General features: G+C 40.8%; 2 protein-coding genes and 1 long non-coding RNA gene across 6 annotated transcripts in view; 1 reads left to right on the plus strand and 2 right to left on the minus strand.

Moving 5' to 3' along the window:
• cntnap3 (contactin associated protein family member 3) overlaps window positions 1-16,012 on the minus strand; it is a 195,534-nt gene that overhangs the window by 96,078 nt on the left and 83,444 nt on the right. For both annotated transcript variants that reach the window (XM_023965219.2, XM_023965220.2), the window contains exon 3: window positions 1,724-1,917. In XM_023965219.2, the coding sequence (XP_023820987.1) occupies window positions 1,724-1,917 (194 nt within the window). The remainder of the gene's footprint in view (window positions 1-1,723; window positions 1,918-16,012) is intronic.
• LOC144986617 (uncharacterized) lies at window positions 5,871-7,214 on the plus strand. The gene is made up of 2 exons (XR_013650444.1): window positions 5,871-6,374; window positions 6,679-7,214. It is a non-coding gene; the product is annotated as an uncharacterized LOC144986617 (long non-coding RNA).
• On the minus strand, window positions 7,203-13,186 carry LOC144986616 (uncharacterized). Of its 3 annotated transcripts, none has more exons than XR_013650443.1 (7): window positions 12,944-13,186; window positions 12,210-12,387; window positions 11,986-12,080; window positions 9,959-11,829; window positions 9,207-9,306; window positions 8,981-9,077; window positions 7,203-7,488 (listed from the first exon to the last, which is right to left on the minus strand). XR_013650443.1 is itself a non-coding variant. In XM_078934164.1 (3 exons), exons 1-3 carry the CDS (start codon window positions 10,116-10,118, stop codon window positions 7,386-7,388), a joined length of 363 nt encoding a protein of 120 aa, XP_078790290.1. In that variant the 5' UTR covers window positions 10,119-10,241; the 3' UTR covers window positions 7,203-7,385. The 3 variants fall into 3 exon arrangements, 1 of the variants encoding a protein (XP_078790290.1); XR_013650442.1 differs by having other exon boundaries at window positions 9,207-9,405; XM_078934164.1 differs by lacking the exons at window positions 8,981-9,077; window positions 11,986-12,080; window positions 12,210-12,387; window positions 12,944-13,186 and having other exon boundaries at window positions 9,959-10,241.

Raw genomic sequence — 16,012 nt, forward strand, 5'->3', positions numbered from 1 at the left:
CGGTCGCTCTGGGTGTCATCCGCTGCAGCTGCGGGGTCTGGGGTACACACACCCTTTATTCCTCAAAATATACATTCAAACATAAACACACACACATATGCACACACACACCCTCACAAACACACGCATTTTGCAAGGAAGGTGGGACCTAGGACCATCTGTCCCCTACCCCATCCCTGGTGGGGGGTAGAACTCCTGGGTGGTGGAGGGGTGCTCGTCTGGAACTGTGGGCACCCCTCTCGGGTGGAGCCCTGCGTTGGGCCCTCCCGGCGTGGCGGGGGGGCTGCTCTCCTGGTTGGGCTGGGGCGGCACTCTCTTTCCCTCCGTGCCTCCCTGCTCTCTGGCTCTGGGGGCCTCGCGGCGGTCCTGCTGGCCCTGGCCTGGGTGGCGGATGTGGTCACCCGGGGGGCGGTTGTTCTCTGCCTGCTGCCGAGTGGCGTTGGGGGGTTCCGGCTGCAGCTGCTGCTGCAGCGGGGCTTTTGGTGTGGGGGTGGCTGGGCGCTCCTCCTCCTTTTCACATTCCACCATCCATTTTAGAAGAACATAAACACTCACCTGAGCACAGGTGTTAGCTCACCTTTGCACTAATAGTTTGCATGATTGAATGAATGAAAGATTTCACACTAGTTGGTTTAAAGGCATAGGTATGCGTTCGTGAACACTAAATGCATGAAAACAAAACACTCTGTTTTGTTTACATGTTGACATGTGGACATTTTTGCAGCTAGCAGGTGTGTTGATAACATTTGAGTGTGTGTGGACAGGCCCCGCCCTTTTTGTACTACATTTGAACCGTACCGTAATGATAAACAACCAGTAAACCTGTCTGCTCTATGCTGCTTCATGGTCTTACCCCCCTTCCCCTCCTATTATCACCCTCCTACCCCCCCCTCTCTCTAACGTCCCTCTCTCTTCTTCCCCTCTTTCCTTTTCCGTCCGGTCCAACACCAAAGATTTTCAAACATGGTTGAAATGAATAAAGTTTGGCCTCAATTACAAAAGGGGTTTATTCAGACATACCTTTGGTTTGTCTGAAGATTAATAACCCCTCTTGTTAAAGTAAAATATGTCCAACACAAGAGGCCCTCAGCTCTCATCTGCCTGCCCAGCTGTTGGACAGGACAAGTTAAAAAAAAAATCAGAGTTTTAGTCATTTTTTTCCTGTTGGCATATACAGTTTATTACATTTTAAATTAAAATTCTGTCCTTCCTCCTGTTTATTTTTAATCTTATTTAAAAAAAAAAAAAAGCCAAACCGTTAACCTGCTGTGTTTTGATGCTTTGGCAAAATTGTTCTGTAAGACTCTGATGATAGTAAAAAGTCTCTGCAGTTGACAAAATTGACAGAGATAAGCAAACAAGACATAAAGACACACAACAAGTGATGCCACGTGGCTGCCTCTCTGATTTGCAGCAAAATGGTTTGTCAGCAGAGTCAGCAGAGCTCCGACTCTGCCTCATGCATTATAAATGAAAAGATAAACTCTCTATGACTGAGTTTATCAGAAGTGGATGGATAGAACCATGCAGTCCTACCAGGAGATGCATCACTTCATTCAAATTACACAAAACAATACTTGTTTATTGACCCCAAATGCGAAACAGAGTTTAGACAGAGGGTGGGCAGAATGACTAGAGTTTCTTTCATGTAGATTGTGCTCTTGGAGGCTAACAAGCACCAAAGCCCAGTCTTTCCTGGGGCTTAACTCAAGTGTGAACTCACCCCCAGACTGTCCTCCTGTCTGTACTGTTTCCAGTTGTGACCCGTGTCGCTAAACATCAGCAGGTAAGACGTCAGCCAATCAGAGCTGCCGTAGCGCCCCTGCGTGGCCACAGCGGTGATCTTGGTTCGCTCCCCAAGGTCGACCTCCAGCCTCTGATAAGCGTCTGAGATGAGAGGAGACCAGCCTCCAGCTCCTATAGGGAGAAGCAGAAAATGAAGCATATAGATGTGATTTATTAGATTTCTATTAAGGCGGGATGAGATGAAATAGGTTCAGGTAAAGTCTAAAATAATAAATTGTTTTGCCCGACCTTTCATTTTCAACTAAAATCCCACTTTTCTGTAATGATATCAGAATGATGGAAATTGATTGAAGCGCAGCAAACATCTTTAAATCCATTTCAAGGCTGTAATGAGATATAAATCATTTTTAGGAGCTTTCTAGAGAAAATATTGAAAATAAAAGTCAGTTAAAGAGTATTTGTTGTGGTCTGCAGGGAGCCATCCAAAATCAGTTACATTTTATATCAGATGAAAAACCATCTCCAATCCCATTTCCAGGTGAAAATATCCATTTAAATCAACTTCTTTCTAAAACAGCATTTTGAATTATAACCTGCACTAGCAGTACAGGTACACAAGTGTAGAACACTTTTAGAACAATGTAATGGTTGAAAAGTCTTTAGTGTAATGTGTGTTTTCACGCTGAAATAAAAGGACGATCAAATTATGTACCTTGAGTTAAAAAAAATATCCTGAAATCAATTAATAAACTAAAATGTGCTCTAAACGTTTAACTCATTAAAGTAGTTACTTTTTACACGTACATTCCTTCTACAATAGATGCCACATTTTCTTTAAGTGTCATCGTAGTGTCAATTAAAGTTAATCATTTTATTCTTTAGTCCACAGGTAAGGATGACATAGCTTGGATTTATGTTTTTGGTCTTTACCTTGTTGTATTAACTAACCTTAAAAAAAGTGGTAGCTGTGTTTGTTCAGGGTGTTTCTCACTCTGTTGAAGTCAGAAACCCTGAATCCTGCAATACAGCCCCACACTCACACCTTCTCCTCCAGGTTCAACAGTTGATGTCACAGAAAGTAGAGCCATCCTCACACCTTATTGACAACATATAATTATTGCTGGTGATGAACCAAGACTTCTCAGTTTGACACTTTCTTCCAGTCTTTACTCTGCCTCATGTGGTGTTCAAGTCCAGTGTTTTCAAAAATTGTCCTCACAAAGATGGCCGTATGAACCTCCATGGAACTGCAAGTCACCCCTGGGCTCCCCTTAAGATGCACCCCCTCCCATCTCCGACCCTTAACAGGGCCAGACAACCCCAAATCCTGCAGCACCCATACCATATGGGTGCATGTGGCTAAGGCATTACTGATGCCTTTTTTGCTGCAATTCATTTAGTCAACTACTCAGCTGGAAGTTTTCTATTTACTGTTAAAACTGATACAGGCTTACAACAACTATAAAGCTGTTGCCTTGTAAGGCAGGTGTCCTCAAGCCTTCAGCTATGGGGCTGCATAGGTCCATGGGTCTGCTGGTACTGGGCCGCACAAAAGGAATACATAACTTTCATCATTTCCCTTTTCTTTATTTTGAAATTCTAAATATTGTTACTTTAGGGAAACTGTCAATTCTCTCCATCACATCTGTCTCTAACTGTCTCTAAATGTGTGTCACATGATGGCTACCATCATATAGGAACTGCTCCAGCCAATAAACAATAACAAACGCTGCTAAACTGAAACCCTCAAGCAAGCAGAGATTACAAAAAACATCTTTGAAAAGGTTTGTACAGAAAAATAGTAGTGACAAGATAAGAGTAAAGCCTTCAACTTCAAAGAAAAGAAGGTTACATTTATAAAGTCTTGCATCCAGATGGGTGCTGCAGGTTTTGGGGTTGTCTGGCCCATGGAAGGTTGTAGAGGGGATCTTAAGAGGACTGCAGATGTGTCTTGCAGTTCCCTTGATGTTCATATGGCCACCTCAAGGAACATTATAAAAATGGAATGTACCATTGCTGTGTGTGTGGTAAGGGCATCATCAAGTATTTGCAAGGATAAAGTAAGTTAGATGTTAGACACTTAGTGTCATACAGTGTCCTTATGTCGCTCTCAGTAAGTTGTAAGTACTGATCCAGTTCTGACAAGCTGTGAATGCGAACGTACAGGGTGTGCATGCGATACAAAAGTGCCTGTAGGACGTCCACATAAAGAACAATCCGATTGTTTAATTTTCTCATTTCTAACCATTTCTTACAATTTCTAACACACTTATCATGTGAACGGCACTCACAAACTCCCTTATGTGCATACTTACTCAACCTTGCGTATTGTCTGCGGTGCATCTCCGTTGTGTTGTGTGGGGAGTCAGTCTCAGGACTGTCCGTTACTTTACATTGTCTCCATTGCGTCTTTGGTCCGTCCCCTTTCCCCCTGTCTCCAGAAGGAGTGGTTTGTCCTGCCACTCATGTGTCAAGTAATTCGTCCCGCTCTCTTTGCTTTTTCAAAACTTAAGGCATCAGGCCCCAAGCCCTCTCCATCCTCACTGAGTCCTTGTAAAATTTATTTTTTGTGTCAGAAAATTTTTTTTGTGTTTTTACACTTCCAAAATTTAACTTTTGGCAAAAATGGATGCTGATGTCATCTGCGGTGTTAACGTGTGTTATCGCGTGGGCACGTGACATTAAATATAAATAATTAAAAAGTTTTATCTTGAAAGTACAGTGTAAGTTTTTATTTTAAAACTCAGACCTGTTTGCCATTCATGGGGACATTGACGCATTAATGGACTGGAAATAGAGCTCCTGCGTAAAGCTTACATTGCGTTGGGAGGGACGGACGTGAGACACAGACATGATGGAGGTGATGTAAACACTTCAACTGAGTAACCCTTGTCCTATCCTAGGCACTTTACCATTGGGAGTGGGGTCATCTAGACCCACTAGACAGTACTCTGAACCTTTTTTCTTCAATGATTTGTGATCTTCACTGGTGTCCATGGATTACATGAAATCTTTCCACCTTTATCCACCTTTGTCATGGTAGGTAGCAAGGTTATTATAGTTAACGAAAACGAACGAAAAAACTAAAACTAGAAGTGAAAAAACATTTTCGTTAACTAAATAAAAATAAAAACGAGAGTTTTAAAAAAAACGAAAACTAACTAAAACTGTTTGTTGTGTGTATAAAACGAACTGAAACTAAATAATATTAACCCCAAAAAATACTTCGTTTTCGTCTTTGTTAATACATAAGTCTTTTGGGTTGAAATAAAATCTATTTACTTCACGCTGCTAGTTTTACTGTGTATTTGGCCCCTACGGTAGAGGGCTGCATTGGGATTGGGTCCCGAATCCAAATCTCGCGGGATTGGGCGGTTTGAATTGTACTGCGGGCGGGAGCGGGCGGCAAAAAAAAACCCCGCGGGACCAGTGCTGCCATGAATATCTCATAAATATATATTAGCGGACTACGTTAGGCTGTGCAGCTGTTGGATTTTTATGTACTGAAGCTCCGTGAAGGCACCAGGTAGAGACGCCCAATGGCCACTGTCATCTAACCTGTTGTTGGGGGTGTGCAGCGCCCCGCCCCGCCTCTTACACATGTGTTCTTTAAAGCCTGATACCGCGGAGCTACTAGCTAAAGTTCTGGTCTGGTCGCTGCATGGAGCGATGTGTGCATCAATGCATGGTAGACACGAAGAATGTGGAGAGATCAGGTTTATTATTTTGAAGAGTTCTGCTTGATAATCATGTTTCCATGTTTGAGTTCATAGAATCATCCGAGAAAGTCTCTGCTTCAACTCCTGCAGGGAAAGCTGCGTCTGAATCTGACGCCCGTGTTTGCATCTCTCTGACAGAGTTTGAAACCAAAGCCCCCCCCCCCCCCCCCCCAAAGCCCCCCCCCCCCCCCCCTCTACCTGCTTTTCCTCTCTACCTGTTCACCTGTTCATCCTCTGTAGCTGAGAGTTGTTTATCCCCGCGCTCCCAATGTGTCCTACACAGAGAGCGCAAAATACGGTCACCGTAGGTTGACACGATAGTCCGGGCGCCACAGCGCAGCACACGGATGAAAGAGCTGTCAATCTTTCCGGCAACACTGCGCAGGTTGCCTGGCAGGGACATGATGTCAATAGACCTTTTTCACACTTCCGCATTTTTCGACCGGAAATACGTCAATGACGTGTAAAACAACTTCCTGTTAGCGTAGCAGCAGATATGAAGAATGGCAGAGTCGAAGAGTTGCAGTCTCTGTTGCGTTCCAGGCTGTTCGTCTTCCTACCAAAAACAGCCTTACCTTTCATTTCATTATTTTCCTGTGGATCCAAACCTGAAACCCAAATGGATATAGGCGATGCGAAGAGATGAAGGGCATAGTTTTAATGTAAACACAGGTAGCAACCTCTGGTGCCGGCACTTTCGCTCCGGATTGTGGTGCGGCTGCGTCGTTCGTCGCCTGAAGAGTGGTGTTGCCCGGAGTATTTTCCCTTGGAAAAACTTTACTGCTCCTTTGAGAAGGGAGTCAGAATATGACAGAACCTCAGACGTCAGGCTATGCAGCTGTGCTGTGAAGATAGCGACACGGTGGCTAAGCTAAGACAGTAAAGATGGATCACGACTACGTGACACAGGTAAGGTTGTTCATGATGTGTTTGGTTAACGTTAGTCAACTATGTGTACCGTTATTGGATAAATGCATTTCGACCTGAAAAAATTAATATTTATAATAAAAGATGTTCATGCTCTCACCTATTTTAATTACATGTATTTAATCACTTTTGAGCATTTTGTCATTTTGTAATTTCCTTAACAAAAATAAATGAAATGTATTTGTAATTAAATACTTAACATACTTTTCAAAACATGATTACTGTGTTGTGTTGAAAGGTAGCATTAATATATTAAGACTGATTTTTAATTTCTTTATCTTCACAGGTGCTCTGGATGAGGCTTTGGATTACATCCATGACTTAGAAGCCAAGTTCCTTTGCTGGAGCCAGGAGACGATGTCATGGCGGACAAAAGTTCCTCGTTCAAGACCTCCTTACTGACACTGGATCTAAGATCATCATTCCACCTTTTAAGCTTTCAGCTCAATTCAGCAAGGAGGAAAATGAACAAATCCAAGCCATCACCCGCCTCAGAATAATAGTGGAAAGAGTGATCAGTAGGATAAAGTCCTTTCACATCAGGAACTCTCTGTGCCGCTCACACTGATGGGCAGTGTGAATCAGATCTGGCTTAACCGCCGTGTTTTGGCAAATTATCATGGACTTTTTTGTTTTGAAGAGTGAATTAATGTTTGGTATGTAAATAATGTATAATGTTCAAATAGTATGGAAAAATTTAGTGTTTCCACATATTCTTAAAATCTAATTAAATATAAATGTTATATTCGTAATATTTTTCTGTTGAAATGTGACTGACTACACAAAAAATTAGATGAACAAATAAAACAATTTTGGTCAAAATTGTGCCTCATTTAATTTTTTGGTATGCAAATAACATCAAACATTTACAATAAAAAATAACATTACAGATCAACAGTAAGACAGAAGGCTGAACTGATTGTTAAAGACAAGATAAGTGTAATTTAAGGTATGCATTCATGCATTTGCCACAATATATATCCAAGTTCTCTTTCATTCCATCTCAGAAACCCATCCAACACAGCCATGAGAGGTTGGGGCTGCACCTGGCATAATCTGCTTCCAGATGCCATCAGATATGGATCTGGCTGTGGTCCTACACAAGAGAAACACAACACACAAAAGTTAGACATAAACTGTCAACCAGGACAAAACTGAAGTTTTAATCATCGGTTCTGAAGACAAGAGAGAGATGATTTTATCACATCTTCATAATTTTAAACCTTCTCCATGTGTGAGAAACCTGGGCGTACTTTTTGACTCTGAGCTAAATTTTATCCCACACATTAAAAATGTCGTTAAGACAGGATTTTATCATCTCAAAAACATTGCCAGAGTCCGCCCGTTCCTCTCTCTTGCCAGCACAGAGGTACTAATGCATGCTTTTATTTTCAGTCGTTTAGATTATTGTAATGCCCTGCTCTCTGGTTTACCCAAAAAGTCTCTTTCAAACTTACAACTTCTACAGAACTCAGCGGCACGAGTTCTGACGAGGACCAGGGGGCGGGAACACATTACACCGGTTTTGAAATCGCTGCATTGGCTCCCTGTGCGTTTCAGAATTGATTTTAAAGTTCTTTTAATGGTTTATAAATGTTTTTATGGTCTTGGGCCTTCTTATTTAAATGATATTCTTTTAAAATATGAGCCCTCGCGGACCCTGAGGTCTTCCGGTGCTGGCCTCTTAGTTGTTCCCAAGGTGAGGACCAAAACTTATGGTGAGGCTTCGTTCTGCCATTATGGTCCTCGCCTGTGGAACGGCCTTCCGGAGAACCTCAGGGCTGCAGAGACAGTAGAGGTTTTTAAGAAGAGGCTCAAGACTCACCTTTTTAATTTAGCTTTTAGTTGATTTTAACTGCTAATTTATTCTATTAGTTTTAGTATCGGCTATTTTATGTATTTATTTTAATTTTATGCATCTTATTCTCAATTTTATGTATTTTTTTCTTCTTTTTTATGTTTTTAATTTTAGCATCTTATGATTTTAGCCCCAGTGTTTCTTGAGGGGATCTTTTCCTCCAGGGATTGCCGGCTTGGTCAGCGGTTGTTGCTGCAGTTGTTGCCCTTGCTGGGGCGGCTGGGGTCTAATTTTACAGCTTCATGGCTGTGATGGGGACCCCGGTGTTGTCCCGGTCTGGGTGGGCGCTGTGGCGATGTTCCGGTGGCCGGGCTGGCTCCTGGTATGAAAGGATTCCCAGATACTGTTTCCTCACAGCAGAGCCAAGCCATGCTTGTTTGTTTGTTTATTTATTTATTTATTTATTCTTTTACAGTTACATAGTCATATTTCATTGTACGTGGGAGCCATGGGTCATGTGCTTTAATGGAGGGGAGTGGGAAGGGTGAAGGGTGGGTTGGGGTTTTTATTGTAATGTTGTGTGTTTACTGTTTTTAGTGTTAAAGCGCTTCGAGCTGCACAAAGTGCATGAGAAGCGCTATTTTATAAATAAAGTTTGATTTGATTTGATAAGTGCATAACTACATTTCAATTTAATTCATTATATCTGCTGTAACCATAATTTGGTTAGTCATAAGATTAGAAAAAAAACAAACTTAACTTGCTCACAAAGCAACAAAAAGTGAATCACCTGTAAATGCCTTGTACAGTGTGGACCTCAGACCGTCCCTGCCAACTGTTTTGGGCTTTTGCACCACCAGCTCACTAACCGGTTCAGGATGGATTCCCTTATAAGTAAAAGGCAGAAAGCAATTAAAGTCTGTAGTAACTACTTGGGGTGTTTTTATAATAATTTAGAGTTGTTCTGGATACACATCCGTTCTTAAAAAATAATGACAATATGATCACAAACCCACCTGTGCTCTTGGTCTGTGCCATCTTTGCAAGCCACTCGTGCAGGCCGGGGGGGTGGGGGGGTGCAGCAGCCTGCAGACCCAGCTGTGAATAATGTGCGCTCTGGAACAGGATGGCAACTATGTGATTGCAAAATCCTTTAGCAGCCACACAACTGCAGAAGAAAGCTTTCAGGTTGGCACATTCTGCATCCAGTGATATCTAGACACAATAAATTAAATAGGTTGAAATTAAGACATACTTATGTTGCTACATCAATGTAACATGAAACTATAACTGTCAGTAGGTGACCAGATTTGAGTTTGTAAAAATGAGGGGTGAAGTGAGTTTGTGAGATGTTTCATCGAGAGTAATTGGTGTTCAGAGCTGCATAAATGAAGCAAATATAATTACATTTCATCTATGTTCAATGTTATTTTATTATATAAGTATCAAAAGAGAGGACATGTCCAGGAAAAGAGGACTTCTTCTCACCATACTTTCAGAAAAATAATACTAGTAAGTGAAGAAAGTGCCGCAACCGCAGCAAAAAGAATGAAGACGCATTTGGGCAACTTAACAGTTCTTATTTACAGCTTCACCAAATTTTTGGTTGTTATGTTAATCTCATGCCTTTTCACTTAAACATACACACAACATATTCACTGCGATGTGTTATACCTTATATTACAAATTAATAACACCAGGATTTACAGTTGACGTAAACAAAGAGTTACCGGTGATGCGGCTATGGCTAAAGCTAGCTGAAGCTTACCTTGGTAATGGTGGATAAACTCTTCGTGGACGAATTTATATCCCTTGTCCAATTTGTTTCCTTTAGTGGACGAATGCATCTTCACACTCTTCATCACATCGGTGCTGGTGAACTTCGGAACACAACTCAGGCTCTTCGAAAACACTCTAGGCTCTGCCATTCCTCCGCAAGCGAAGCACAAACCGGAACTAGGTTTACACGTTGATGACGTACTTCCGGTTTTTGCGAAAAAGGTCTATAGACCTTTTTCACACTTCCGCATTTTTCGACCGGAAATACGTCAATGACGTGTAAAACAACTTCCTGTTAGCGTAGCACCAGATATGAAGAATGGCAGAGTCGAAGAGTTGCAGTCTCTGTTGCGTTCCAGGCTGTTCGTCTTCCAACCAAAAACAGCCTTACCTTTCATTTCATTATTTTCCTGTGGATCCAAACCTGAAACCCAAATGGATATAGGCGATCCGAAGAGATGAAGGGCATAGTTTTAATGTAAACACAGGTAGCACCCTCTGCTGCCGGCACTTACTAACTTCGCTCCGGGATTGTGGTGCGGCTGCGTCGTTCGTCGCCTGAAGAGTGGTGTTGCCCCGAGTATTTTCCCTTGGAACAACTTTACTGATCCTTTGAGAAGGGAGTCAGAATATGACAGAACCTCAGACGTCAGGCTATGCAGCTAAGCTGTGAAGATACTAGCGACATGGTGGCTAAGCTAAGACAGTAAAGATGGATCACGACTACGTGACATACCCACCTGCAGGTAAGGTTGTTCATAATGTGTTTGGTTAACGTTAGTCAACTATGTGTACCGTTATTGTATACATGCATTTCTACCTGAACAAATTAATATTTATAATAAAAGATGTTCATGCTCTCACCTATTTTAATTACATGTATTTAATCACTTTTGAGCATTTTGTCATTTTGTAATTTCCTTAACAAAAATAAATGAAATGTATTTGTAATTAAATACTTAACATACTTTTCAAAACATGATTACTGTGTTGTGTTGAAAGGTAGCATTAATATATTAAGACTGATTTTTAATTTCTTTATCTTCACAGGTGCTCTGGATGAGGCTTTGGATTACATCCATGACTTAGAAGCCAAGTTCCTTTGCTGGAGCCAGGAGACGATGTCATGGCGGACAAAAGTTCCTCGTTCAAGACCTCCTAACTGACATTGGATCTAAGATCATCATTCCACCTTTTAAGCTTTCAACTCAATTCAGCAAGGAGGAAACAGAACAAACCGCAGCCATCACCCGCCTCAGAATAATAGTGGAAAGAGTGATCAGTAGGATAAAGTCCTTTCACATCAGGGACTCTCCCGTGCCGCTCACACTGATGGGCAGTGTGAATCAGATCTGGCTTAACTGCCGTGTTTTGGCAAATTATCATGGACTTTTTTGTTTTGAAGAGTGAATTAATGTTTGGTATGTAAATAATGTATAATGTGCAAATAGTATGGAAAAATTTAGTGTTTCCACATATTCTTAAAATCTAATTAAATATAATTGTTATATTCGTAATGTTTTTCTGTTGAAATGTGACTGACTACACAAAAAAATTAGATGAACAAATAAAACAATTTTGGTCAAAATTGTGCCTCGTTTAATTTTTTGGTATGCAAATAACATCAAACATTTACAATAAAAAATAACATTACAGATCAACAGTAAGACAGAAGGCTGAACTGATTGTTAAAGACAAGATAAGTGTAATTTAAGGTATGCATTCATGCATTTGCCACAATATATATCCAAGTTCTCTTTCATTCCATCTCAGAAACCCATCCAACACAACCATGAGAGGTTGGGGCTGCACCTGGCATAATCTGCTTCCAGATGCCATCATATGGATCTGGCTGTGGTCCTACACAAGAGAAACACAACACACAAAAGTTAGACATAAGTGCATAACTACATTTCAATTTAATTCATTATATCTGCTGTAACCATAATTTGGTTAGTCATAAGATTAAAAAAAAAAAAACTTAACTTGCTCACAAAGCAACAAAAAGTTAATCACCTGTATGCCTTGTACAGTGTGGACCTCTGACCGTCCCTGCCAACTGTTTTGGGTTTTTGCACCATCAGCTCACTAACCGGTTCAGGATGGATTCCCTTATAAGTAAAAGGCAGAAAGCAATTAAAGTCTGTAGTAACTACTTGGGGTGTTTTTATAATAATTTAGAGTTGTTATGGATACACATACGTTCTTAAAAAATAATGACAATATGATCACAAACCCACCTGTGCCATCTTTGCAAGCCACTCGTGCAGGCCAGGGGGGTGGAGCAGCCTGCAGACCCAGCTGTGAATAATGTGCGGTCTGGAACAGGATGGCAACTATGTGATTGCAAAATCCTTTAGCAGCCACACAACTGCAGACGAAAGCTTTCAGGTTGGCACTTTCTGCGTCCAGTGATATCTAGACACAATAAATTATATAGGTTAAAATTAGGACATACTTATGTTGCTACATCAATGTTCAGAATGACATGAAACTATAACTGTCAATAGGGTGACCAGATTTGAGTTTGTAAAAAAGAGGAGTGAAGTGAGTTTGTGAGATATTTCATCGAGAGTAATTGGTGTTCAGAGCTGCATACATGAAGCAAATATAATTACATTTCATCTATGTTCAATGTTATTTTATTATATAAGTATCAAAAGAGAGGACATGTCCAGGAAAAGAGGACTTCTGCTCACCATACTTTCAGAAAAATAATACTAGTAAGTGAAGAAAGTGCCGCAACCGCAGCAAAAAGAATGAACACGCATACGGGCAACTTAACATTTCTTATTTACAGCTTCACCAAATTTTTGGGTGTTATGTTAATCTCATGCCTTTTCACTTAAACATACACACAACATATTCACTGCGATGCCTTATATTACAAATTAATAACACCAGGATTTACAGTTGACGTAAACACACAGAGTTACCGGTGATGCGGCTATGGCTAAAGCTAGCTGAAGCTTACCTTGGTAATGGTGGATAAACTCTTCGTGGACGAATTTATATCCCATGTCCAATTTGTTTCCTTTAGTGGACGATTGCATCTTCACACTCTTCATCACATCGGTGCTGGTGAACTTCGGAACACAACTCAGGCTCTTCGAAAACACTCTAGGCTCTGCCATTCCTCCGCCAGCGAAGCACAAACCGGAACTAGGTTTACACGTTGATGACGTACTTCCGGTTTTTGCGAAAAAGGTCTATTGATGAAGTAGAAAAGAAACACAAACGAGGTTCATCCTGAGTCACGCATGGTTCTCAGATCTGGGAATCAGCAAAACTGGAAAAGGCTGAAGCTAAAAAAAAAAGTATTTTTCCGTCAGGAAAAAATTAATTCGTAAATTTTCAGCTCTGTTGAACCATTACAATGTTTTTTTTTTCCTCCATAAATTCAAATGACTTTGACCTGCATCTTTACCAGCTGGTTCAGCGCTTCAGGCTGTCTGTCTGCGCACGGACACATGCACACTTTTAACCGGACCGGATTAGTGAAAATATATTTAATAATTAAGTTGCAAATTACACAAAAGAGGAATGCATGAAAAGATGAGGCTGGAGGAGGGACATGAATCTCATTAATAATAATTAATATCAACACAAATATGTGTTTTTTTCCTGCGGGACTGGAGACGATACAAAATCAATGCATCTCTATTACTGTGCGGGAATAAATTCTCTGAGTTTTGCGGGTGCGGGCGGGAGTGGACATACATATTGCGGGTGCGGGCGGGAGTGTAACGCATACGTTGCGGGAGCGGGTGGGATTGGTCAGAAATTCAGCGGGCGGGAGCGGGATGAAGAAAATAGTCCCGCGCAGGGCTCCACCCTACGGCATCACGTAGTCTGTGACGTCACATGATGTCTGTCAGACAGCCGGCTAGCGTGGTCATAGACATTTACATGAGCGTGATGGCTGCATTAAAAGTTGGGAGGAAGCGGGAGAGTCCTATTTGGGACTTTTTTGAATATAACAGCGTCGAAAACAAAAGTAAGTGCCTTGTAGTCGAAGCAGGAGACAACATTTGTGGAACGCTCCTCAAAGGGAAAAAACCCTACGAAAAGTACATTTAAAAAGCGCACACAAAAACGCAAATCAACAGTACCTACAAGCTAGTCTCTCGCCCGCCCTCCCCCGAAAAAGAGGCGAGAGCAGATAACGTAATGCTGTTATCGGCTGTTGTATTTTAATTTAAGGATGGTTGTCCTTGTGTCCTCTGAATAATAAGTGTTTCAAAATGGATCTTTGATTGAGTTTTTATTATACAATACTTATTCTGGTGATTTTGAATCATGGACCTGACAAATATCCTAATTTACAAAAAAAAAGATAAAACTAACACTAAAACTAATAAAAACTAAACTAAAACGAAGCAATTTCAAAAAATAAAAACTAGTAAAGCTGCCTCTAAAAACTAATTAAAACTAAATAAATTAAAAAACTAAACTTCAAAACGAAATAAAAACTAAAACTTATAAAAAATCAGAAACTATTATAACCTTGGTAGTACACGTCAATGTAAGGGGGGGGTCATCTAAGAAAGCACAAGGGTTAACAAATGCAATATCTTTTTGTGTCGACACAACAGAGACGCACCACAGATGGACCAGTGGAAATCAGCCTTTAGTGTTTAATACGTTCTTTCCCTCTCAGCATGCCCATAGAAAACAAACATAACACAACAAACATTGAAGCCACAAACATTGCATTAACATATTTTGCTCCATGAAGTCCTGCCAGGGATTCGTTGGGACAGTTGTTCCTACAAACCTTGACATACTGCTAAAAAAGTTGCATAAATGGTTGATTCACATTTACAATTTTAGAAACTGTTGTTATGCCGTGGTATTATTGTTTATTTTGTTTCATTTATCCTCCCACTGTCCAAAAACATGCTCATGTCCAACATGTTTCCGAACCAACCTGCCATTGGCTAAACCCACCATATCCAGGTAATCAGCAGCAAATAACGCAGGATTTCTGCTAAACTAGCAGAAAGCAGGCCCTCGAGGCCTAAAGTTTGACACCTCTGCTCTAAATTGTTACTAGGAGTGCATGCACGAGTGTGTGGGGGAATGATTGGGTCACCCTAAGACAGACTGGCCACTTGTCCAGGGTGTACCCCGCCCCCGCCCAACAGTAGTTGGAAAGGCTCCGGTAACCCTGTGACCCCAAAGGATAAACCAGGTTAAGAAGCTAGATGGATGGATGGATGGATGGATGGATGGATGGATGGATGGATGGAAGGAATAATATGGATTAATAAGTCTGTAGTGAAAATAGTGCCTGATATTAAAAACGATAGAGACAGCTGCCAGAAGGCATCTGTCATCATGCAGGTGTTCACTCTCTGAAACTTGTCCTCTAATTTATTTGTGACTTTGGGTCTGCCAGGCTTCTTCCTGTCACCGTCTCCTCCAGTTCCCAAACAGCTTTTAATGAGAAAAGAAAGTGTACCCACTGACACCTTGACTTTCCTTACAATTTCTCACTAAGAAAGACCGATATTTACAGTGTTGTGACTTTCTGTCTCCTTTCCATTGTTTTTTTCTTGCCCTTTTTCGAACAATACCATAATCTACTTTCAGCAGTACAATACAGTTCAAGCAAAACACACAAAGGTTTTGTATCACACTGTGTTAAAGCATTGTTTTTATGAACACAAAAAGGTTATAAGTAAGCAAAAAAAGTTGAAATGCCTAAAGGAATGACTTTTAGGTCGATTGTCTAAAATATACAGTTTTGTGGTTTTAGGCTACAGTAAGTCATTTACCTTTGGAAGTAAACAACTTACTTTTATATCATTTCAACGATTGAATTTTATCCCTTTAAATGGAAAAATTAATTATGTAGATAATTAGAAGGATCTGAAATTACAATGTATGTGTGTGTGTGTCATGTGTATATGTTTTCATCTAGCACTAATTGGGATTTTTAATTTATGGCAAAAGGGTTTTTCTAACATTGTATACTAATCAGCAAATTTTAAGTTCAGGTATCTTCAAAGCCCTGTTGCTTCTGATAGGGCCTTACATT

The sequence above is a fragment of the Oryzias latipes genome, chromosome 17, assembly GCF_053564925.1.
Source record: "Oryzias latipes strain Hd-rR chromosome 17, Olatipes_Hd-rR_3.1".
Lineage (NCBI taxonomy): Eukaryota > Metazoa > Chordata > Actinopteri > Beloniformes > Adrianichthyidae > Oryzias > Oryzias latipes.

Coding starts and splice junctions, on each gene's coding strand:
- LOC144986616 (XM_078934164.1), bottom strand. CDS start 10,118: ATGGCAGAGCCTAGAGTGTTTTCGAAGAGCCTGAGTTGTGTTCCGAAG. Junction 9,307..9,958: donor GTTTATCCACCATTACCAAG/GTAAGCTTCAGC, acceptor ATCCTGTTCCAG/AGCGCACATTATTCACAGCT. Junction 7,489..9,206: donor GGCACAGACCAAGAGCACAG/GTGGGTTTGTGA, acceptor TCTCTTGTGTAG/GACCACAGCCAGATCCATAT.